A 25,416-nucleotide genomic window follows, 5' to 3' on the forward strand; every position below is an offset into this window, starting at 1 on the left:
CATGCTCAGCATACAAAGCTGGAGGAAGAAGGAGAAGGGGGTACATGCTCTCTGTCTTCCCAAGTCACTGTTAGGTAGAATGGAGACCCATTTTCCTGGGGATGGCTGAACACCTGCCTGCCCATAGGAGTGAGCAAGTGGCTGGGTGGTGCTTAGTTGCCAGCTGGGTTTAAGTCATGACATCTATACATTTTCTCTTTGATGCAATATACTTTTCCTTTTCTCCTTAAATATTTTCCAATAAAACTGTCAGAGTCTGGATAAGATGGAATTTTAAAAATATATTTAAACAGTTTATTTTTTACTATAAAAAGTATATATATTTTTTACTATAAAAAGACATGAAATGCTTGCATCTTCCTATTCAATTTCAATAGATGTTAGAACTGGAAATCATCTCTGAATTTTTGTTGTCTGTTTGTTCACACTTGCTCTTGCAAACCACTAACATGTTGGTTGATGCTGTTAAAAACTCCTGTCTTTCACTGGAACGAAAACAGCATATCCAATTGTGGATGAAGTGTCTTCTGTGTAATGTACACAAGTGTATTAAAACCTGAGCATGTTGTAATGCACATGTGCAAACAAGTATATTTTACTACTGATGCACAAAAAGAAACAGACTGTAGCACATTTACCACCAAAATTGCATGGTCTGAACAGTTCTAGCGACATAACACTGTTCAGTGTCTAAGAGTTGATTTCCTAGAGTTTTGCTTATTTCATGCCATAATAAAGGTGTTGTGTCTAGTTATGTTTCAATGTGCAGTACTAAGAAAAATCCTCAAAACTGTAGTTGTTTTCCTGACCTCATCTTCTGGTACACCTGATCTACTCTATGGCTGCCTTTTAGGGAAAGTTACAAATTTAGCCACCTACAGACCAAATATCAAATTTAATCTAGCCATCCAGTCTCCGGGTAGAGTAAACGAAAAGAGACTGACGTTTCTAGGTGATCCATCATACTCTTCTTAGATTCTTAGTTTACGACAGAAAAAATCACTTTCTAGAGGTACCTATTACTCATCAGTGATTACTGAAGGGGAACCAACAACAAAGATATACAGCCGAGTTATAAGTGATGACTTTCACTTTTAAATCTGTAGACTCTTCAAAAGCACCTCATATGCACTAAACTGCATTGTGGTGCATTTCAGCTGTTGCTGGCTACAATTCTTAACCTTGCTTGTGTGGTTGGAAAATGGCACAACACCAGGAATAAACCAAGCCACAAGTTGGATCTGTGAACTGGCAAGCTAAACCTTCACAAACCAAGAAGACTTTAACCAAAATGTTGTGAAGGTTTCTGGGATGAAACCACAAGAGAGATTTCTGTGAATAAAGACTAACATGAGATAGACATTCATTCATGTTTCCCTCTACAGTGGAGCATACAAAATAACATCTATACCAAGAAAAATCAGAGAAAAAATTTTGCAGCCAAAATCTGGATTAATAATTATCAGTATCGATCCCCTACTGTATGTGTGATTGAATCATTATTGTCATTACATAATACTGGCTGCAGCAGCACATTGTCTACCTTCTATATTAAATGCTATTTGGCCTCTTCGTTTAGCCACAGACCATTATGATATGGTACAATCTAATAACCCTTTATTACATTACATTAACAATTCTTCTTTGAAAGTGGGTTCATCTGTGTCTTAGCCATAAACCTAAATGCAAATGTAAATGTTTGCCGCTTCACTAGACTGAGAGTCCAGGACATAAATACTTCCTGTGCTGATTCTGAACACAAGACAATGACTTCTACTATCCATATGAGCTCAGAAAAGGTTTTTGAAAGTTTGGTTCGAGTACAGTTGCCCACTGAAAAACTTTCCCTTGAACAGGTAAGCAGAGTTCATGGAATTTAGCTGCTGTCCAAGGGACCTTCTGCATGATGAAACAGTTGCAAATACCTAACACAGCACAGACAGGACGTCACTCTCATGCTGTTCAATAGGCCATGACAGAAAACTTCTTCCATATATTGAAATGTCTAAATGTTTTGGAATAAATGACTGCCAGAAATATGTTATTAAATTCGGAGAGGAACAGGCACCTATAGAGATGAACTCAGCATTATTATGAAAATAAAGAAAGAACCCTAGGGTTAACATTGGATTTTTCAAATAAACAGCTTAAACCCTGTGAAAACAGAGTAACTAATTAAAAAAACCCGAAGAACCTAATTACATCTGAAAATAATAGAAAGACTCCTTTTTTAGGGTATTCAAAGGGAAATTCAGTATTCCTGAGGGCTGGGATAATATTGTATCAGATTTTCTCAAGTGTCAGCAAGGGCAATCCAGGTAACCAGAGCACAGTTGGCCTGATAATCGTTCAGGAATGGTTGCATTTGACTAATAAAGAACCAAAGTATAATAATACAGTGTCATAAGCATAGGTTTATGGAAAGCAGATTTTATTAAATTAACTGTATCTTTTTACGAGATTATAAATTTGGCTAACAAGGTTGAAAGTGTAGTCTTATATTTCTGCTTGGCAATTGGGTTAGCATCTTACCAAACTGTAAAATGAGAACCAAAAGATCAATGTTCACAACAAAAAAAGATTAAAAGGTAGGTTACAGGTACTTCTCAATTTGGATTAAGGGAGAATCATACCCTAATGAATGTACTTCTAGTGGAGGTACGAAGAGTAGTTCTTGGTTCTGTATTATTTATCCTTATTGCTAATGAGATAAAACAAAAAGAAAAACACAAATTAAGAGTGATAGAAAAAACAGCAGAGGTCCTTCTACTCTGTCTCAATAGCATTTTGAGAATTAAATGCAAGAAAATGATATACAAGATATTAATTCTAACCTACGGAGAATTACACAGACAGAGACAAGGCCACACAGACAGAATAAGGCTTTCTATTCCTGGGAAACACTGATTATGAAAAAAGGCCTGAGACCAGGATGACTAATGTGTTGAAAACAGGCTGCTATTCTTGTGACCTGAAGAGCTATGGAGAGCCTTTTCAAGCAGTATAAATGAAAGCAAAAGCAGGAAAGCTCTACTGCTTCACTGCCAGTGTCTCTGCAACCACTGCGGGAGGCTCAGTCCTGTTCTGATGTCTGCAACTTGAGAAAAGATGCTGATGAACTAGAGGACATTCAGGAAAGATAACTATAACTAATGACTGCCTTCAGTTTTCATATTTTAAAGAAAGAGTACATTGTCTTAAAGTTTAGGTTAGTTTGACCATGAGAAAGTTACACAGTCATATCCTCTAATGGCAGGAATTTGCACTTATTGCACCTACAAGGGCATCTATTTGTAAAACATATTTACATGGAGCCACTAACCCAAAACACCTTTTTTAAACAACACAAGGACTCAGGCACTTCCAAGGTGTGATTCATTACAATAAACACATCTCAAGCAGCCCATCTGAACTGTACCCTGAAAATACACATATTTCTCTTCACTGGCTATCAGGAAAGCCAGGCTTGCCTATGTCAGGTGTAATATAAACATTAAGAATGCCTGAAAGTTAGCTGAGATGACTTCCATGCCCTTTAAGCATGAATATTGGAAATAGAAATTTGCTAAGAGACAGTTTTTCATTCAGTAACATTCAATGTCTGCAATCTTAAACTAGACAAACGCATTAAAGAAGTTAAACACAAAGGGAGGGAAATTAACCGACAGAATGCTATTAAGTCTGGTGCTGATTCTTCCATTATTGGAAATTTTAAATTACCATTTTTTTAAAGACATGCTTTGTCTCAAACAGAAATTAATTCACAGAAGCCATAAAGCCTGTTCTATGAGAAGCACAGATTGGATGACATAATGTTTTTCTGGTTGTATAATTTATGACTTGTTGAATGTATTAGTAGAAAACATAGTGCTGAGAACAATCTGTCATTGGTAAAAGTACAATACAGATGTTTTAAGACGGATTCTTCTTTCTCCAGTCTTGATAATATTAAAAAGCAGAAGTCTGAATGCCTATTAGTACTTGATTTCTCTTTGTACATCCAGGTAAAAATATAAACTGTGTGATCAGAATATCTTCGTGATACATGTAATAATCTCCTGCTCTGATGGTTTGCTTGTTGAAAATGATTTGCCAAAACAGAAGCTGATTGTAAGGGTTGTTTTGCAGAATATACCTCAAGAGAACATGAAAGTAAAGGCAACTTATTGGGATGATTCAGTTTTCATATTTTAAAGAAAGAGTACATTGCTGGAATAATTTATAAATATGACTTACAAGTAAAAGTGATAACCATTCAAACTAGTGGTTTGCCTTAAGAGAATGCTTATATAGAAAAGTGAAGCTCTCTGAAGGTGCAGTGATGTGCTCCAGGGAAGTCATATTCCACTACCTGAGTGACTGTCTGAGGAGCACAAAAGAACCCTGGCTGAAATGCTATTCTTCACAGAATCACAGAATATGCTGAGTTAGAAGCAACCCACAAGGATCAGAGTCCAACTCCTGGCCCTCTACAGGACTGTCCCCAAGAGTCATACTTGCTTAGTATCCCTTCTAGTCTCATGTCCAAGTCATTTTATGAAGATATTGAAGAGCACAGGGCTCAAGATGGAGCCCTGTGGAACTCCACTAGTGACAGGTCACCAGTCTGATGTTACCCCACCATCCACTATTACCCTCTGTGCTCAACCCGTGAGCCAATTGCTCACCCAGTACATGATGTGTTTATCCAGCTGTGTGCCCAACATTTTGCCCAGAAGGATCCTGTGAGAGACAGTATTGAAAGCGTTACTGATATCCAAAAAGATTTCATCAACTGGCTTCCCTTGATCAACTATGAGGGTTACCTTGTCGTAAAGAAAATAAAGTTTGATAAGCAGGACTTTTCTCTCATGATGCTGTCCTGGCTGAAGGACAGCATTGTCCTTCAGCTTTTTTTCAATACCTCCCAGAATAATCTTCTCCATAACTTTACCAGGCACTGAAGTGAGACTGACAGGCCTGTACTCTACAGGGTTCTCCTTCTTGCCCTTCTTGAAAATTGGAACAATGTTCGCCAACTTCCAGTCAGCTGAGACCTCTCTGGGTTCCCAAGACCACTCAAAAATCACCCAGAGAGGTTTTGCAATGACATCAGCCAGCTCTTTGAGGATTCTGGGATGAATCCCATAAGGCCCCATAGATCCATAGGGATCCAGCTGCAGCAGCAGATCCCACACAATTTCAGGGTCATCTGGGAGCTGATCATTCTCGCAGTCATTGTCCTCCAGCTCAGGGCACTGAGATCCCCTTGGTCTGTCAGCCATGTTGAAGACAGAGGCAAAGAAAGCATTGAACACCTCTGCCTTGTCTTTGTCTCTGTTTGTGAGGTGATAATCCTCATCCTGTAAAGGCCAATGATATTTCTATACTGCCTGTTGCCATTAATATATTTGAAAAAACTCTTTTTATTGCCCCCCACACTTCTGGTCGGCTTCAACTCCAGTTGAGCTTTGGCCACATGCATTTTCTCCCTACTGCAGCAAGCAGCATCTCTGAATTCTTCCCATGTCACTTGACCTTAATTCCACTGCAAGTATATTCAGAGGCACATGAAGGTAGGCTATCCTGAGAATCTGGAAAAGGCTAAAGTGCATATTACAGATCACCAACAAATGCCTGGTCTTCTGCTACAGAACCAAGCTGAATAAATACAAAAATTCAAGTCTTCTTTGTATAGTAGCACAGTATGAAATAAAATCGTGTAAGAAAATTGTATATTGTATAAGAAAGGATGTGGTAATGCATTACAGAATTTTGTATTCCAACTATCGGACATAATTCTTTTCATTCTTTCCTTGTGGCATCTAAGAAATTCACCAAATGCAGTCAACTGTCCTGCCTCTTTCCCAAAAGGAACTTTACAACACTTAAGTTGAGCCTCCAAGAGGGGCAGCAGAGCTCAGAAGAAAACCACGTATTTCTAGCATTAAACAAATAAGCCAGAATTATTCTGTTAGAACCCCCCAATTTTCACTGTAGAAAGAAATTAAAACAAGAAAAATATTGACCTAAAAATGCACAAATGGTTTTGTTGATAGGTATGGAATCAAACATAGAATTCAAAGTGAAGAGGGTAGGCAATGTGTGCCAACGCTGTTCCATAAACTGTGATCTTACCAAAAATTGCATTAGTTACAAGCATCAGATGTTGTTATGGGACATCACTGTGCATCAAACACAATGACAAGCTATATTAGCATAATGGGTTATTATTCCCAGATCCATGTGATCAGTACTCCATGGCAACCCAATGATAATGAACGTCTTTGTCAGTTAGAAAGCATGTACAGAACTATATGAAGCACAAACCTCAGGCACCTGAAATGGTACATAAGGCTGTTAATATATTAAGAATTTAAACACCAGCATTGTCATTTCTTTCCATTTATACACAGAAATTTTCCCCATGTTCTCAGCCAACCCTCGCCTTTGTGGAGACGTTGCATTTTGAGGACACTTTCACTCAGGGCTCATCAACTGAGAAGTTGGATGCTTAAACCCAGCCTGTGGAACGGACACCATAAAAATGATCCAAATGACTGGGTAAATCAGGGAACATCTCACAACAGGATCAGGCTCCACAACAGCCAACCTGGGCTCAACACTGCCTTAGAAACATCCTCACAGGGACCTCACATTGTTGGGCTGTTCAAAGCAGAGCAGAGAAGCAGCTCCTGTCCTTTTCAACTGCTTTTTATGTAGCAGCTTAACGGCTAAAAAACTCACCTAGAATGTGGTAATTTTGGGTTAAATCCTTAATTAAACTTCAAGGTTTTGAACTCCCATCTCCCACCTTCTTGGGGAGCACTCTTCTTTTCTGGCTACTGGCCAGAATGGTAAGGTTTACCCACATCTAGCTTGTTCAAGATCTGATAAATCTAAAGACAGAATTCAATGTGCTTTACATTAGAGATGAAATGTAACAGCAAGCATAGCTCTAGCTCAGTTGTTGCTACTTACTTAACCAATGAATGGGAACTGCTAAAAACAATGTTGTAGTGAAATTATAATAAGAAGTAACATTGAAAGTAAAAGTATCTGGGCAAGGAAATGCCTATATTGGCATTTCCTCTTATTCTCGTCACTGTGTGTTAGATAGGCTTCAAAAATTCCTCCAAATCAGATCCTTCAGATATTTCTACCTATTTTCTGCCTGAGTCATGTTAAATAACTTATATAATATTTATCCTCATCCTAGGCTTCTTTTTGAATCCTAGTTTATTGTCTCACAAAGCAGAGCAGTAGACAGGACAAGGATCAGCCTCCAAAGCAAGAATCCCCAGTAAAAGACATCCTGGGTTGGGCACAGAGTATCCTTATGATACTAAATGCCACTAAGTAAAAGTTGCACAAAAAACATAGAAACTTTTAAATGCTATCAAGTGTACCCAGTCCGGACCAGTCAGGATCAAGCTATTAAACAAAATAAGTCAGTCTTTCTAAGAAGATGCCAGCATAATGACCAATAAAATGAACGTCCACTGAATACTGATTTTCTTCTACTACATTCTAACCAACAATAAATGCTGCACTTGTAACAGTAATATTTGTTTCTGTTTATTGATGTTGTTAACATCTTTTAACAAGATAAATGAAAATGTGAAAGGATTACAGTTAATCAGATTACTTTGGAGACTCCAGGGTATGTTAAACACGACCCTCACAAATACTAGGCACTTAACCAGAACCAGATGGATGGATGCTGTCTCCTGCAGCCAGGCCCAGGCCACTGGCTCCTTTGGTGGAGGCACAGTGAAAAGCTCGGGACTTCACACACTGTTCATGGGTCCACATTGGTAGATTTTACGTGTTGGGCAGATGAACACTTGACTTTAAGACATGACAGAAAATTAAACCCTCCCGAGGAAGTGGAAGGACAGATGAGAAAAGTCACTGTTTAAAGAAGCATGATTACCTTGTTAATATGTTTAGACAAATCTCAGGCATGTCTGTGAGCTACTGGTTCATAACACTTGATTTATGTACTAGAATCTGAATGCTCTTGGCCACTTTAGCTGCTCAGTAGACTTAAGGTATTCTGAATTACTTAGCCTTGACCAACAGAAGAGCACAGAGATCCAACCAAATGAGCTGTTCCGTGGCAGCTGTCTATCATAAAGGTAAAACAATTAATGAATTAATTTAAAATATATCCTTAAAGGTAAAGCTGGATAACCATCCTGAAATGCTGCAATCTATAGAGTAATCTTTTATTCAGTATTACAGAACAGATGATGTCACAGAAGTGAGTTACATAACATGAAATTGCAGACACTGGGCACAAGGACTGATAAAAAATTGTATTATGTGTTGTTTTTTAAAAAAACTTTATAATGCATTTTGATTTTGTGAGTCTGGAAAAACAAATCAAAGCTAACTTTCTTTTCCTTAAAAAAGGATTGCCTAAAACTTTACGTGGAATAACTAATACGGTAATTTCAAAATACAGTTCATATGTTTTTAAAAACCACACATTAAATCAGTCTAACTCCAATTCTACTGATGTAAACAGTTAAATACTCTCTAGTCTTCACTGAAAAAGCCTTAAGACAACACTCAGCTTTCTGAAAATGCTGCTCAATATATCTTACTTAAATTATCAACGCAGATATTCATCACTGTGTCAGTTCTTCTATAGGTTACGGAAAATCATAGCTATAATTTGAATCCACAATGCACATGATTGTATGATTCAAAACAGAAAAAAAGAGATTGAAAAAGATTGTCATTGATCACACTGACACTTGTGTCAAAAGAAGTTTAATTCCTGAAGACCATTTTCTGTATTAATTAGAAAGACATAATTATTTATTGTTACACACACACATGTAACAATAATTTATAGATTTGAACCTTCCAGCGAAATGTTTCAAACTCTTCTTCTATAAAGTGGATAAACACATCCAACCTAATAAATGTAAACTATATCTACTTGAAATGTCTTTTCTGGATTTAATATTATAAAACTGAAAACTTTACAACAAAAAGTCATGCCCCAAAGGCATAATGCAAATGCAATCTTTAAAATGCATGCTATCTCAGTCAGGCAGGCTTTAGGAGAATTTACAATAAGGTTGAAATCTGGTATGTAAAAGTGGCAACTGTGCAAAAGGATCTGAGAAGTATTACACACCTCTTTGTACTTAATTGAGAAAAATGCTTGATTAAAATCAGTGGCAGCAAGTTTGAAGAAACTATCTCATTACTTTGCAGGCATAGGTTCCTTTTTGTAACAAGAAAATTACTGCAGAAATAAATAACAGACTTTATGGTGATCTAAAAAGAACAGTAGTAATATTAGAGAGAAGGCCCTTCTAAGTATCTATTACTAGCATAAGCACTTGATAAATTTAAAAAAATGTCTAACTTGCCAGTAGTGTGATGCTTCCATGTTACTCCTTGATGGACTACTGTTTGTCCTTAAATAAATGAAAAACTCTTACTTGTAAATGCCATTCTCAGAGTTTTGTTGTAGCAGACAGACCCCCAGAATTTCCACTTTGGGCAAAACAGAGCTGAGAATTGGCCCAGGAGCAGCTATGCATGGACCTTCTGTCACTGCAGCTGCAGTGAGAAGCCCTGTTTGTCCCTTTCCAGTGAAGAGCTGGCCCTTACATGATAGCTTAAGAATGTAGCCAGTCTTGGTTTTTTATGTTTCCGAAATGAATTCTGTCTTGAAAGACATTTACAGATTCACATGGTAACTACATTTTCAGATTTTTACTCTGAATAATTCCTTATTTCGTTTGATTATTATTTTTTTCTCTTTTTTGTTTGCTAATACTTGCACACTTCAGTGTAAGGATGAACACAAATGTTCACAAATGAACACAAATGAAACATGCTATGTACCTTCTTTCAAATCCCTAATGAGAATATAAAATAAACACTAGAGTCCATCCCTTCTTAGCTCAACCAGGCACAACTGCTTAGCTCAACCTAATGTGGTAAGAGACAATCAGCAAGAGTACTTTAATATTTACAGTGCCTCATGCCAATTTTTAACGCATTCCTCATAAAACTATTATCTTCATTCATTTGAGAACTCTATCCAAAGCCCCCAGTTTTGTCTGATACCCTCCCTTGGGAGTTGCTGAAATAGATTAACTTTTATTAGTATCTTATGCACTGCCTGCTGTATTTGACAAGTGCAGAGGAAGTTACCTGTTACTGCATTACGAGTAATAATTAATAGAATAATAATCTGTCAGGAGTATTTCTTTGTACATCTATATGCTTTCCACTCTGCTGCACTACCTCACTGGACTCAAGCTTTCAGAAGCAAGGTAATATAGAGGACGTATGATAAATCTGATGCCAAATGAACCAACTGTTGACCCAGTTACCTTAACAGCATGCACAAGTCACTTGCTGTTCTCCTCACCTGATAACATTTAACACTTTCTGTCACCTAATCCAAGCACTAGGTAAAGGAATGCATACTCTGTGATGAAAAAATGTGCTATAAAGCAAGGATGTAGGATGGAAATCAGGTCTTCTGCATTGCATTCTGCTCTTGGGAGGGGATTTCTCTGTCTCTCATCTCCCCAGCTGTTCTCTTATTCCTCCATCTCTAGAATCTGGTGTCTCCTCATGGCTGTGTCTTCCCCACCTCAGGCCCTCTATTCCAGCTCCAGATTCCCATGCATTGCTTGCCCAGTTAAACATGGCTAATCTCATCCTTCAGCCCTCTCAACTGCATCCCATCCCTCCTCCCAGTCCTGTCCCTTCACCCCCCCATTCTCCAGTCTCCCCTTGGTTCCATCTCATACCAGTCACTCTCAATTTCACTCCCACTGTCTGGGAAGTATCAGTTCCTCTACTTCTGATTCCTTCTCCCCCGTCTTGTCCCTTCATTCCCGCTGGCTCTTTGCTGGGCTTTTATTGCACATTCACTCCTCTCTGCCCTTGCTTTCTTTGTGCAGTCACTGTACAGAGGCAGTTGGCTGTAAGGTGTCTGTCCTCCACCCATTCCCAACATCCTCTTCAAGAGAATTTTTAACATAGACAAACAGGGGGCTTTTTGCATTTTCTCATTCTTAGAGAGGGTAAAACCATTTCTGCAGAGAATTCGAAAATTCACCTTCAGGGACTTAAAGTTTAGAAGTGCTTTAGCTCAAACTGCAGAGCTCAGGAAAAATTATTTGCAACAAAGAAGAGAGGTTTTAAATAAAAAAAGTAGGCACAGCAACATACACACATATTCATTAACAAATATTATTTTTTCTATCTTTTAAAATAAAATACCAAGCCATCTATATTAACAATTAACTTTTAAATTTAATTAAAACTAATTCCGATTGTGTCAGTAATTTCACTTGCCACGGAAATCTGTAGCTCTCTGTAACACTCATTTCTATCCATCCTCTCTCCCTTACTGCTTAAATAAATGACAGACAAATGAGTAAAAACAATAAACATTTTTAATTTCACATTCCCTTGGAAAATATTTTCATCTTTGTTTTTATGACAAATTTGTTAAAGATTCACTATGGACACACTAAGACTTTGCTTAATTTACTACAAACCCTGATGACTTCTGTATTTCAAAAAGTGATACACTCCAACTTCTGATTCCTAGAGAATTCGAAATGCTCTCAATCAAACACTCATCCCAGGAAAGCATACATTGCTCTGCCACATCTTCCTGCCTATGAGCTATAGAACAAAAATCAAAATAACCACCTAGCTTTGGTTCAGATGGCACACAGACAAAGGGTGGGGTGAGGTTATTTGTTTCAAACATCTGCCTTCAAAGAAGAAGAATCATAGCTAAGTAATTTTCTCCTCATTTAAGACATCACTAGCAACAAATATGCATGCTGTGGAATTCAAAATAATCCTGTGATATTTCCATATTAAAATTACTACTTACTGCCAATTAAAAGTCTCTATATATGATAACTGGTTGAGTCATGATTTATAATGCGTCTGCCACTTGGCTACCAAGAAGGTGAAGGAAAAAAGGTTCTTCCATTAAAGAAATAGAAGACAGGGCTTCATTTCCAGATCTAACACAGGTCCTGTGTAATCTTGTGTTTTTCAGTTAATTTCTCTGTTTCAATTTGCCCAGGAATAACACAAAAGCAATCTTACATATTCAGGCAATAATGCTGCAAGAATTTAAGTCTGTAAAGCTTCCAAATGGGAAGCACTATATGAATATTACTATAATGTAGACCATTGCGAACAAGTTATTTGCAGCAGCTTCCCTGCACCTGAATTAATGAGTATCAACCTGTATCTTGTGAATCTATTTTAAAATATGCAACACTATGAGTTTTGTGTGCAATCCTCTCAAAGGTGTGACTAAAGCTTGTTTCAAAGCTGGGGTATTTACAAAGGCTATCACAGCAAGGATTTTCTTATGACTAAGACGACAGCTTATGCTGCCATTTTTCATTACCTGAACTTCCCCCTTCACTACCTCACAGTCTCAACTTACAAATTCTGTAGAAGAATTCTACCCTTCTCTAAATTGTTCTGAATTTGGTTAATGTTCAAAAAAAGGCAGGCAGACTGAATAAGCTTTGCCTCCATTGGAATGCTGACTAAAACCAATTCCAGTTAGAAGGGAATGGATTGCCAAACCTGATGTCAAGTAGCTTACACTACTTTCAACATGTTATAATCTCAGTAATATGCATGGAATAAACCTCATTCTGAAAACCATACAACAATACATTACTGTGAGTTTATGTAGAAAGCTACTCTGCAAACTTCTGAAGGAAGAACTGTGGCAAGAACTCTATCCTGGTAACCTTCTGACTAAGAAACTAAATTGATCCACACATTTAAAGGCATTCATAAATATTATTCAGAAATGCAGTAAGAAAGATAATTCTGTGTGTTCTGTTCTACAAAAGTTGTTCAAAGGAGTCAGTATCAAAACAAACAAATTGATAAATGGACATTGAATTTTAATTTATTCCACATACAAGTTGAGACTCTTTAAAAGTTACAAAGAAAGAAGAGAGCTTGAGATAAGGAAAAAAATGTTAGTATAAAGATCACCCAATTATAGGAGAATTCCTGCAAAACAATACCTTTGGCAGACTTTTGTGCTGAGCCATGTACTACTTAAGAATTCAAGGGAATTAGTCTTTCAAAGGCAAGTGTTTCAAAATAAAACTAAAACTCTGCAACTTCACGATTATAAATAAAGCAAGATCTGTTGCATTCTTTTGATCAGTCCTTGTCTAATACCAATCCATCTAACATTTCCACATTTTGGCAACACACAAATCATGATTTCTCACCCCATCACTGACTACTGAAAAACCACAGCAGCCTCTCAATTTGTATACATTAGCACTACATGTGATAACAGCAAATTTCTGAAAGCATAGAAAGTACCCAGGATAAAGACTGTATAGCATGTCTCTCAAAAGGGCCTCTCTATTTTTTCATGTGTGAAACTTTTCTGCTAAGGTTCCAATCACCTAATTAAGCTCTTTATCAGCAACGCATTTCCCTGGAGGCACGTGATACTGTCACTAGAGTGATCCCACAGTATTTGCAAAACAACACTCAGATTTCTCTTCAAACCAGTGGCTTGAAGAGCACCCCAAAATCTCCCTTCTTAAACATTAGAGAGCTGAATCTCAGGTGGCTCTGTATCTTATATATAGTGCTCTCTCGGTTGAGAGTAAACTATGAAGCCAGTGTTTCTCAAATGTGTTTCACTCAGCTGCTTGTTTTAGCAAGCTCTGCTGTCTGCTGTGAATAGAAAAACTACACCATCTCTCAGTTTTGAATGTGAGTATAATTAGCAAAACATAGAACATAAATATGTAAGGAATTGTCAGGCTTCTCAGTAGTTCCTGCAAAGAAGACAGTCTGTGCTCCTGAACTCTGGACTTGAACAAGTTCTATCTTTCCCCTTATAAGAAGTTCCATATCAAGGAACACTCCAGCACCTGGTAGAGAGAGGCCAGAGAGAGCTTGCTGGTGAAGGCAGAGCCAAAAATGTCACTTAGTACTTCAGTCTGCTGTCACTAAATTTCCTGCCCCATTCAGCAGTGGGTCCACATTTCTCTTGTTCAGTCATTTACCACTAACGAAACAAGAGAAACTCTTCTTATTGACTTTGATATCCCTTGCAAATCCCATCTCCAGCTGAGCTTTGAATTTCCAAGCACTGTCCCTGCATGCCTGGGCAATGTCTATAAATTCCTCCTTTGTAGCCAACTCACACTTCTGCCTCTGATATACTGCCTTTTTTGCACCACAGACCAGATAAGCTCTGATAAGCCAAGCCAGCCTCCTCCTATGTCTGCTTGTTTCCCTTAGTATTGGTGAGTCCCATTCTTGTGCTTGCTTCGAAGATATCGACCTCAAAGATCTGTCAGTTTTCCTGAGTTCCTTTGCCTTTAAAAGTTGCCCCCCATGGGATCCCACCTAATAGCTTCTGAAACCTCACAAACTGAAATCTGCTCTCCTGAAGTCCAGGGTCTATACTCTGCCACTCTCTTTCCCCACTCTTATCAGGATTTTGAGCTCCAATCAGGTCTTCCATGTTAATGGATAACAGACCCAGCTACACTTCACCCATTTGGTCTGTTATTAATCAAGAAGTTACTTCCAACACCCTCAAGAAATCCTGACTCCGTGCATCCTACTATTTTGCACTTCCAGCAGACAACAGGAAGTTTAAGTCCCCCATGTGAACCAACATCAACAATTCATGAACTTCCTCAAGTTGTCTGAAGAAGGCTTCCTACACTTCCTCACCCTTACTGGTGGTCTGTAAGATTGCCACCATCACCCAGTAATCCTTCAAGTCCTCTCTTCTGATCCTGACCCCCAAACTCCCAAGCACACCATCACCCACTCACCTCATAGAAGAGCTCCATACCCATAAGGAGCTCCTTCACAAAGACAGCAAATTCCACTCCTTATCTTCCCTGCAGGCCCTTCCTCAAGAGCTTGTATCCATCTATCCATCAATCACAGCATTCCAACTGTGTGAACTGTTAACACCAAGGCTGCTACTGCTATGATGTTGTAATTTGTGACTGAATGCAACACTTGACTTCCTCCTGCATGTTTTCCAGAATGCATGTATTTCTATAAATACACTTAAGGTATGTATACAATATATATAAGGGTGTGGGTGTCTCTTCATCCTATTTTACATTTCTGAGGTTTCTCTTATTCCCTTTGCCCTGCATCCTTTGCTTTCCACCCCTGTTCACTGCTACCTCACTGAACTATTGGTCATAATCCCCCTCCATTGTCACCCTCAGTTTCCAGCTCTCAGTTAGCATGATAAGCCAGCCAGCAGATGTCTTGCTCTGCTTTGTCATACTACTGAACATCTATTTACATTCTTAAAAATATAAACCATACAAGAACTTAAAATATCTGACTGATGGAGCTGCTGTGAAGTTTGAACGCTATGTTTAGTGTTCCTTTTAGCTAATGCAATAGACAAAGGATTGGGTGATTCAGAAGGAAGGATGTTAGAGGACACGGGATTTTCTTTCTATGGACAATTGATTCAAATTTAGTTTAGGTAACTGCAGTGACTGAAAAATTACCAAGTCACAATTGACAGAGCTACCTACCTCTATGAAATTATTCTGCAGTCCAAATTTATCAGGGAAACAATAGCAACAACTTAATTGCTGATGCCCTGAAGCAGAAAAGAGAGGGATGCAAAAGCCAGACTGGCCTGGAGAAGGAACTAGTTCCAATATTTAGAAGCAAGCATGGGTCACTATTCAAGTAAATATGACTTACCATACAGCTCCACCAGTCTAATAGCAGGAATCAGCCAAAACTGCCTCCCCCTCCTGGTTGTGTACTCACATCCCCTTTCTCATGCTGACACCAGCATCTACACCATTTTAGGAAGTTTACGTTGCAGGATATTAACTCTATGGGTAATTAGGGTGGGAGAGAAGGTGTAGTAGCTTGGGCATAGGGATAAGAGGCTAGTATGAGACTGTCCCTCCTAGGCACAGCTACTGCAATGCCTCATGTGCCATTCATGGTTTCAACACCCTCTGGAATTCAGTCTCTAGGGCTATCAACTCATAGCAAGTTTGCTTAGAAACTCAGGAATGAATACAGAAACTAAAGTTGGACGTGCAAGTGTAATTCTGTAGGTGTGGAGCCTGCTTCCTACTGTTCACAATTCTATATAGAGAAAAGACTTTAAACTATCAATGAAATGATTGTATCAAAAGTGGATAAAATACAAAAGGATTGCTAAGTAGCACTTTGGCTGGTATACCCTATTACTAAATTTTTAACATTTTTGCACATTTTATACTCCCAAGGTAACCTTTTCATTATCACTTTCCTTGTACTTTTCTATATTCCCTTTTCATATTTATAACTTTTATATTTATATACATAAAAATAAAAGATGTTAGAGCTTACTCAATGGTATTTTATATGCATAGAGGAAACACAAGAAACTGTTCGTACTTTCCCTGCTCCTTTTAAATAATAACAAGTTATATTGGAAAAAACCAAACTGCTGGTATTTTGATAAAACAAAGGATATCACATATTAATCACTCAAAATGAATACTAATAGTATAACAGAATAGTTTTCTTTCTACCACAAGTAAAATAACTAGAACCTTCATGGAATATCGACTAGTAATTATCTATGCCTAGTTTATGCCTAGTTTCCAGATCATCTTACATTTTGACATTTTGAAGTTTTACCACAAAAACTTATGTACTGTATTGCACTCAAAGTACTTTTCAATTTTTACTGCAGTAATTCAAACCTTTTAATGACAAGCAAACTCATTCTATAAATCAACTGAATTTTGCAATAGAGTATTTATGATTTTCTCACCCTTTTTCCTGCCATTATCATAGAAATGATTTTGGAGTGTCCTCAACAGAGCAGTAAACATCAAAATAAAAAACAAATTCTTTGTTAAAGAGTTCTCGGGTTCCTGAAGTCATAAAACTTCCACTTTCCCTTGCTTTTAGAAGAACCATGCCAAAATGCAAGTTCTAAAATGGGTACCACAGAACACAAACAGCTGGTTTTCCACCTTTCCCTACAGCTCTTCGGAGAAGAGATCTGCATACAAATATAAAGAAAGTTCCTGGGAGACAACAGTCACCATTATCATCAAGTCACTTTGCTGACAATTGCAGACTACTTAGAGCTGAAGAATACACTAAGCACTCGAACTTCAGGGCTCAATGGACAGAGCAATCAGTCCCCCTCAGGTAACAGCTTGAATTAATGGCATCCTTTTCCCAGGAAGACTCACACACCAAGACATGAGCTAACCTTTGGGCCCAAGGCTCCTTAAAGGTGGAGGCTGTGGAAGTGCCCAGCTCCCTGCAGGTGTATTAGGCTGAGACCTCAGTAGCAAGCACAAGGGGCAGGTCCAAGCATGGCCCCTGCCCAGGCTCCAGTTTGTATGTCAGTGCCAGGCTGCTCACTGCAGCCACATGACCCTGTCCCTTCCCCAGCCGCTTCAGGCAAGAACTGATCCTCTCCCCGCGGGGTGAGTTTGCAGCACATCAGCTTCTGGAATCAGCTCTCTTTGGGTCTGGAATGTTAAAGCAAGAGAGATGCCAGGAAAGGATAGGTTCCTCTTGTTCAGTCAATGTGTTTGTCTAAGTGGGCACTGAGAAACGGGAATGACCCTCTTTCCTTGACTGGTATCTTGCTACAATCACTAAGTCTGATAGCATGGTGTTCAGCTATTTAAACAGGTCTGTCTTCGCCTGCAGATAAGGGAACCTGCAACACAGCTGTTATCAACCTTCTGCACAATAAAATCTTCCTAGAATATCCAACTAGTGCACCACAGAACTTAGACATAATGCAGACTTTTACCTAAGAAAGTGCCAGTGGCTTTCCTTTTCTCGTGATCATCAACACAAGAATATTCTCTATAAAATGTTGAATTTTATTGCTTCATGCATTATACTCATTTAATGAAGGACTAAAGCTCTTAATTAATTTCTGTTCCTGACATGGAAAAATATCTTCAAGAGAAAAACAGAATGTGGCTGACCACATGGCAACTAGTAACCCCTCAGGCTTCACGTTGGCCACTGAGAAGTTTCTCTGGCACCTGATGCTCTACTGACCACAGAAGTTGTTTTGATGCTAGCCCCATGTTCAGCTCAGTACATGACCAGCAATCCATGGAGGAGCCAGAGATCCTCCTGGGAGTGTTGTGGGATGCTGCTGTGTTTGAGGAACGCGAGCAGTAGCTGAGCTGATGTAGGTGTCTCTATACCTGGATTAGGCTGTCTCTGATGTTACCACAACAAGCAAACAAGGAATGGCTTTTGCTAGCCACTGCTACAGGGACCGGGCACACAGGAGCACACAGAGAACAGTGTGTAGTAGGAGGACTGACCAATGGGCTTTGTACAGCACAAAGGTAAAGAGGATAATGATATGAGGATTTTGATGTGGACAGTGACTACTAACGGAAGAACATAAGGAAGTATGGGCCATGGGAAAGAGCCCTGAAGTCCTGATACTTAAAAAAGCCCTTATTCTGAGTCTGAATTAAACGCAAGTCCACAGAAAAAAACATCTTGCTATTTAAAGGTAGATAAACAAGCATTGCAATCCTTCAAATACTGCCCTGAAGATAACTCTGTTCTATGAGAAGCGGCAAATAAAATATTCAGTATGCAAAATGTGCACTTTCATTTCATTACACAAAAAGACACCTAGAAAATCTGTCTCTAGTAGATCTATCTATCTGTGAGACAATGAAATGCTGTTTCTACTCGCCCACAGAAGAGCTGACTTGTGAGATCACAAGTGAGCCATCTACCTGTGCCATTCAGATTCTTCCACACAATCCTTTTCTCCAATAAATTTAATTGCTGATCTGATCTAGAAACCACAAAAGATGGAATTTATAAACTCCAGTTTCTTGTAGCTTGATTTCAAAATTTTTACTCAAGATTTTTTTTTAAACGATGAATTTTAAAAAAGCAATTGGAAATTAAATTCAGAATAAATCTATCAGATTAATTAAAAAAAGTAAAAAAAATCTAAGGAAAGATCAGGTTTCAAATTCTTAACATTTGTATTCATATGTTATGCTTGAATAAATTAGAAGTACTTATTTACAGAACTGCATTTTGTAATATTTCCATAACTAAACTGAGGAAAAGCCTCTTAATCCTCCTACTTTTGGTGAGCTCTATTTTATTCTATTTATCTTACTAACCTCAGTGGGCTAAATGAGTAGCACTCTGAGTAAACATAGCCATTTTAGCAGTGCTTTCAAAAAGTAATGCAAATGATTAATGCAGTTGTTGAATAATGCAGCATTGATCAAAAATACTTGAATATTTAAGAAAACATCAGAACACAAATGAGATTGGAAAAAAAAAAAAAATGATTATTCTTATTTTCCAACCAGAGAATTCTGGGTCTAATGCCATCTCCAACAAGTTACAGGAATATTTTTCAGACAGGATGATGTGCATGGTATCTTATTGACACATGCAGAGCAAAGGAGTATTTTGAGGTCTCTCAGTTTAATGGTATGATTTGAAGGCCAGATTGTGACTTGGCTTTTTTGTCCCTTAGTAAAAAGAACGCACACTCACTGAGAACACCCACTGACTGTATCATTCTGACTACAACAGCTAAAATGAACCAAATCCATTGCCCATAAATTACCTGCCTCCTTAGCTGGGTGATGAAAATAAAAATGCAAGCAGCTTGCTAGGTGAACACCTCAACAAGTGCTGTGTGACACTGAACTGAAATCCTGCCTGGCGTGTCAAGAATGCTAGATACGAAAATCAGAGAAAACTGGCAACCCAAGAAGAATAACTGAGTATATTTCATGGTATGGGCAATGGATATGGTTGGCATTCTGTTAGAAAACGCTAATGTTCTGTGTAAGCCAAAACACAAATCAGTGGAAAGGCCTGGTTTTGGTGGGGCTATAAAACTGCTCTTTTAAAGTGCCAATCTGCAGAAACATATATGGACAGCACCTCTGCACTATCATTGTTTGAGCAAAATATATACTGTAGGAACCAAAGTTACTTTTCTTTCAAAACTGTATGATAGACCTCTTGCTGCTATGTAAATGTCCTGGCACAATTTATAGCCTACTTCTGCTCTTGGGTAGGCAGGCACAGCAGCTATTCTCTGAAAAACATATTCCCGTGCATGCATGTGCAGGCTTCCCAGCAGTTTCTCAAGCAAGGGAACTGTTTTCCTCTGCTCCACCCATCACATAGCAGAGCTGAAGAAAGCCCTAGGTTTTTTGAACTCCCTACTGTCTTCTTACCAAACTTTGTTTTTCAGCTAGGAAGGGTATGTTCAGATTTATGAATATACCCTTCTACACTGAAAGCAAAGGACTCCCCAAGTTTAAGGCAACCTGGGTTAATTTACTCAATTTCCTCTTACTGTTTCTTCAAATACAGTAGAAGGTGTGTTTATCCACTAAAAGAATGTCGGAAGTATCAATTATTCATATATTATTTTCATTTCCCTAGAACAGAATTTAGGGACTTCTAATTTCAGACTAGAATTATCTTTCCTGTTTTCAAATACTTTCAATACACTTCAACATAGAGGAAAAAGAAAAAAAAATAAAATATTACATTTAATTCCATAATGCAGTCATTTTTTCATTCTTAAGTGCTAGCTTTACTTAGTATTCAAGTTACAGTAGGCTATTGCAAAAATAATGCCAGAACTGATTTGATTTCTGCACCATAAATTGATTTGTTTTTCTTCTGTCATATACTGTGACTGGCTTGTTATAAAATGCGTTGTCACAATACACACTTATGTTCTCAGTATTTGATTAACGTTAGTCCAAGAAGGTAACTAAATCAAAATTCTCTTCTAGTCCTTGAGGGATCACTGATTTGAATGAATATGCACTAAATATTTTGGAAGGAGGGCAGATAAGCAATGCTGTTTAGGTAATAGCACTATTCCCTGGTGGCTTCACACTTGTGGTAGAAAAACAGTATCAAACAAGCACTCCAGTGTTACTGAGGTTACAAATGACCTGGAAAAATACAGTTTCTATGGATATCATTTAATGAAGACAAGTCTTGCATGTGCCATATCTAATACAGTGTTATTTTTATTTCTTTGCATGTATAAAGGCACTCTCATTGTATTGAGCAGATTTTGCAATATTTGTATACCACAGAATTTAAAAATACTAGTCTTTTATGCAGAAATTATATATTATAGATAGTAGGATGATCAGCACCTTATTAAATACATAGCCAAGTTGGATTTTTCAAGACACATTGTGCTCTATCTTTTAAAAACAGTTAAATATGGAGATTTAGCACTGTTAATACAACCTTCTACAGAAAAGGAATATACTGTTCATGTATTTTAAGTTAAAAAGCAATTTCTGCCAGAGTTATCTCATGGTCTTACCTAATCTGAATATATTTGCAAGCACTAATTTTTACTCAGATATCTTCATTACATAATATAGATAAAAAATCTGAAGAGTGATTGATTTAAACATCAATGGAAATCAGGAGCAGCAATACTGAAAAGACCAAGGAAGACTAAAATGCTATTTGTTTACATTCTGCAAAACTCAGCCTGGATCAGATAAACAGATGGATTCTTTCTGGAGGGAAATATTGCATAAGATTCTGAAATCATACATAGAGAGTGGGAAGTGCAGTTACAAGCAACTGATGTTTTGCTTTTCATCACATTAAAATGACTTTCAGACCTGAAGTAGAATAATTATAATTTTGTCCTCAGTGCACAATTAACAAAAATAACTTCTGAGCTATGCCACACCCTTGTGATTAAACAGCATTTTCAAAAATATTTAGATAAAGTCTGAACAAATCAAACAAACATGTAGACAGGAAACGCTGTTTGGAATGCACTCTCTGAAATGTACTATTATAGCCAGAAAGCAGCCTAACTTCAGAATTCAATCAAGCAAAATCTAGTATAATCTCATTACAGTCTTTGCAGTTAATGAAACCTATTTAAATCTCTGACATTTTGATTTTTAGAGCTGATGAAAGCAAAAATTACTTGGTTTATATAACACAAACATACAGAAAGATAAGATTTCATCCTTTAGGTTATCCTCGCTATTTACCAAGCAATGCATAATATGAAAAGATTACTCTTCTACTACTCACTATTGCTCCAGGATTTCAGTAAATATTTGATACTGATTTCAAAGAAGCCAGAATCCTGCTGGCTAGCCATGTCTGCTGCATACAAAGAGGCTTCTGTAATTCTGAGCAGCTGAAGTGGCAGGTACTATGTATGTAGATGTGACTGTCACCAGTCAGTGATGTAAACGAGGGGTCAGAGGAGGAAATGAAGTCTCCACAGATCCACTTCTTCCGTTCATGGTAGGTAAGCTCATTAAAAAAAAAAAATCTCAACAACAGCAACAACAAAAACACACCATGAGATTTTTGTCCTTTGCTCTTCCTTCGGGGCTTGTCCTTAATTATATCTGAAGAGTATTTTATTCCCTCACCCCCTCAGTATGTATTTTCATTTATTCCATTCCACAATTGGGCAAATTTCTTCTGGTTGGTTAAGGGATAAGCAGTACCACAGCACTTGTTCCATAAGAACAGTTAGAGTATCTTCCCGAAGGGTGTCTGAGCTGTGCTTTTAATAACATGCAGTCTTGCCTGTCTGAAGCTTTTTTCCCATCAGAAGCTGTCAGCCCGAGCGTTATGCACCTCCTCTTGCAAACCGAGTATCAACTTGAAGCCCCACTGACACCGTCTCTTCTGCAGCTGGAAGAATCTCACACGTACTGTTTAGCTTCAGCGAAAAAAAGGCACTCTAATGAATATCCTCTGCATGCTCTGGTCAGCTGCTCTCCTTCCGCCTGTTCCCAAGAAGAGCACGCTGAACTATACACAACTGCATCATGCTGCGGTAAAGCAGAGCTGCACCCATATATCTGATTGCAGTGACGCTGGGGAAAAAAAAAAAGGCTCTCCCTCAGCCCAGTTGCACAACAGAAGCACTTCCAGAGTGCTAAACCCACGGCATTCAGACTGGCTGCTTCTGCTTTTCTTTCGCTGCTACAGAAAAACGTGCTGTCATTTTTTTCTTGGCACTTTTTTTTTTTCCTTCCCTTAACAAAGATGAGAGACAGCAGGCTGAATTTGTAACGGCAAATAACCCAGAGAGCTTACTGCTTGGCATTCACCTCTGAAAGAGTCACAGAAAATTCTCAGTTTGATATAATTTTTATCTTGAATAATGGTTTCTAAAAAGAAACTGAATTCACATAAGAAAACAAGGCAGAAGCAATTCACTGCTTGTTAATTTCTCTGTATTTTCAACAAATATACTTAATTGCTAGGTACAATTCCCATATTCCTAAGGTTTTATTTCATATAATCATACTACATCACTATGCATATTTTAATGGTACTGAAGAAAAAGAAGAAGAATCAGTTTCCAAAATATTTTTCGTTTCATATGTTCTTGGTATCATCCTTCCAGATATTGTTTCCTGGGAATAACAGTACTCTTTTCACACTCAGTGGAATAAATTTCCTGCAGCATTTCATAATTATAGTATCTGAGCCAAAAAAGAGCTTGTCTGCTGCTGATTCTTCTAAAAACTTTGTCAGCAATTATATTCGCACATTATTTTTAGTTTCAGTATGTGGAATATTTGGTTTGGATTGGAAACTGAGGAACACAAGGGTCATTGAGATCAAGCTCCTGCAGTTCTCACTGAAAATATGCTAAATGTCTTCTGTAAACATACCTCATCTAGAGATAAGGTTTTGTGACCTCACTAATGGAAGGCTGTTGTAGAAACTCGCTTTTTAAACCTTCTTTCAGTTTCTAAATGAAATGGACTCAAAACCTGTTTACTCCCTTTCATGAACATGGACTACCAGAAATGTTCAGAGTATCTCAGGTTTGACCTCACCAACTACATCAGTGAGAGCTGCTCACCTCTTCCTCCCTATATGGGTAATTATCATCCTATTGCTACCACTCTGGGCCCCCAATTTATGTTCTGAGACCTCACTGTCCCATCTGTTCCCCCACCTGCCCCACTGACAATGTCTCCTCATTGTACCATCTTGTTTTAACCGGCACACTCCAGCCTTTTATAATTAAAGTTAAATTTAATACCAAATAAGGCAAGCCCCAAGGTCTAGGACTGATGACTTCCTACCATCCCACTAATTGATTTTTCAGTAGAGACAATGCCAGGTAGGTTTGGAAGTCCTTATTCACCCTCAAAAATGTTGCATTAATTCCTATGTTCAAGGATTTAAGTAATAATTTTTCCCGTGGTGCTACATCAAGTGCTTTTAAGAAAATGACTAATATATTAATTTTATCATAATCCTCTTGTTGAAAATAAAAATATAAGGTTAATTTGCAAATAGTTGTATTTCCTAAATCCATATTGGATTTTATCTAATTTTCAGTTAAATCCATACCTTTAAATACAATCTCTCACCAAAGTTTGTTTCACTCAAAGTCTTGAGTGACAAGCAGCCTCTCTGTTGATACAGATCATTTTCCCCCTATAAATTCTTACTCCATCTCTTTTCCCCATGGGATATTGCACTCTTTAAAATCAATGTTCTTGTTTCAAAGTTGTAAAGGAGTAAGGATGTTTAACCATTTGCTTGTAATTCCTTCATCTATTCTTACTCAGCTAAACTCTTGATAGTGCTCACTTCAAATTGACACTCTCTAACCTCCAAGCCACAGATGCATTAACAATGCAATGGGGATTCTTCCAATAATTCTTCAGTCCTTTTCCATAAGAATGTTGGAGCATTCAGTGAAATGGCTGGTGAGCTTCTGGAACTTGTTGCTGCTGGAGATTGTGGAGGTAGATAGCATTAGCAGCTTCAAAATGGTGATAATAAATACAAACTTAGATCTCTAAAGGACACTTAAACATACCTCTAACATCCCTAACATTGCAATAACTTGCTGGGGCATATGAGAGGGATGGGCTGCAGAAAGTGGCTACACCTGTGTGAGCTCTTCCCAAACAGTGCCTTCTACTGCTGCTGTTGGGAGAATACGAAGTGAGGTGGGTGACCAGTGGGCCCCATGGGATGCTCCTGAGGGTCTCACATCTCCCTCACAGGCAGAATGAAAAGTTCAAGGGTTTGTTGGTTGGTTGGTTTTGGTGCTTTCAAGTTAAAGAAATTTCAGGCATCCCTCGCAGGCGAGTATCTGTTTTCTTAACTCTCATTAACCAGTTCCTTTTATTTCTCAAGTTTGTCTTCTCAAAACTGCAGATCTATCCTTGCTTATCCTGACTCAGCTTGTGTGAACATGATCCAGTAATGTTCTTGTCACTTGTCCTTGGTCTTCACCAGTTATCAGACCTAACCAGCACAATCTTTCTTGACTTTATGATCATTTGGTAAAGAAATAAATGGGCTATCACATCCAAGGATATCTGGATT

The 25,416-nt window shown here is 38.1% G+C and overlaps 1 protein-coding gene across 5 annotated transcripts in view; it reads right to left on the bottom strand.

Moving 5' to 3' along the window:
• FRY (FRY microtubule binding protein) overlaps positions 1–25,416 on the bottom strand; it is a 234,108-nt gene that overhangs the window by 142,286 nt on the left and 66,406 nt on the right. The window contains exon 1 of one of the 5 annotated variants that reach the window (XM_051778813.1): positions 22,126–22,910. The exons of 3 other annotated variants lie outside the window; for them this stretch is intronic. In XM_051778813.1, the coding sequence (XP_051634773.1) occupies positions 22,126–22,195 (70 nt within the window). In that variant the 5' untranslated portion in view covers positions 22,196–22,910. Of the gene's footprint in view, positions 1–22,125; positions 22,911–25,416 lie in introns of those variants that run through there. One more of the 5 variants, XM_051778815.1, reaches the window with a different exon arrangement.

The sequence above is a fragment of the Manacus candei genome, unplaced genomic scaffold (assembly GCF_025592945.1).
Source record: "Manacus candei isolate 608988 ecotype Guabito, Panama unplaced genomic scaffold, ASM2559294v1 h1tg000014l, whole genome shotgun sequence".
Taxonomy (NCBI): Eukaryota; Metazoa; Chordata; class Aves; order Passeriformes; family Pipridae; genus Manacus; species Manacus candei.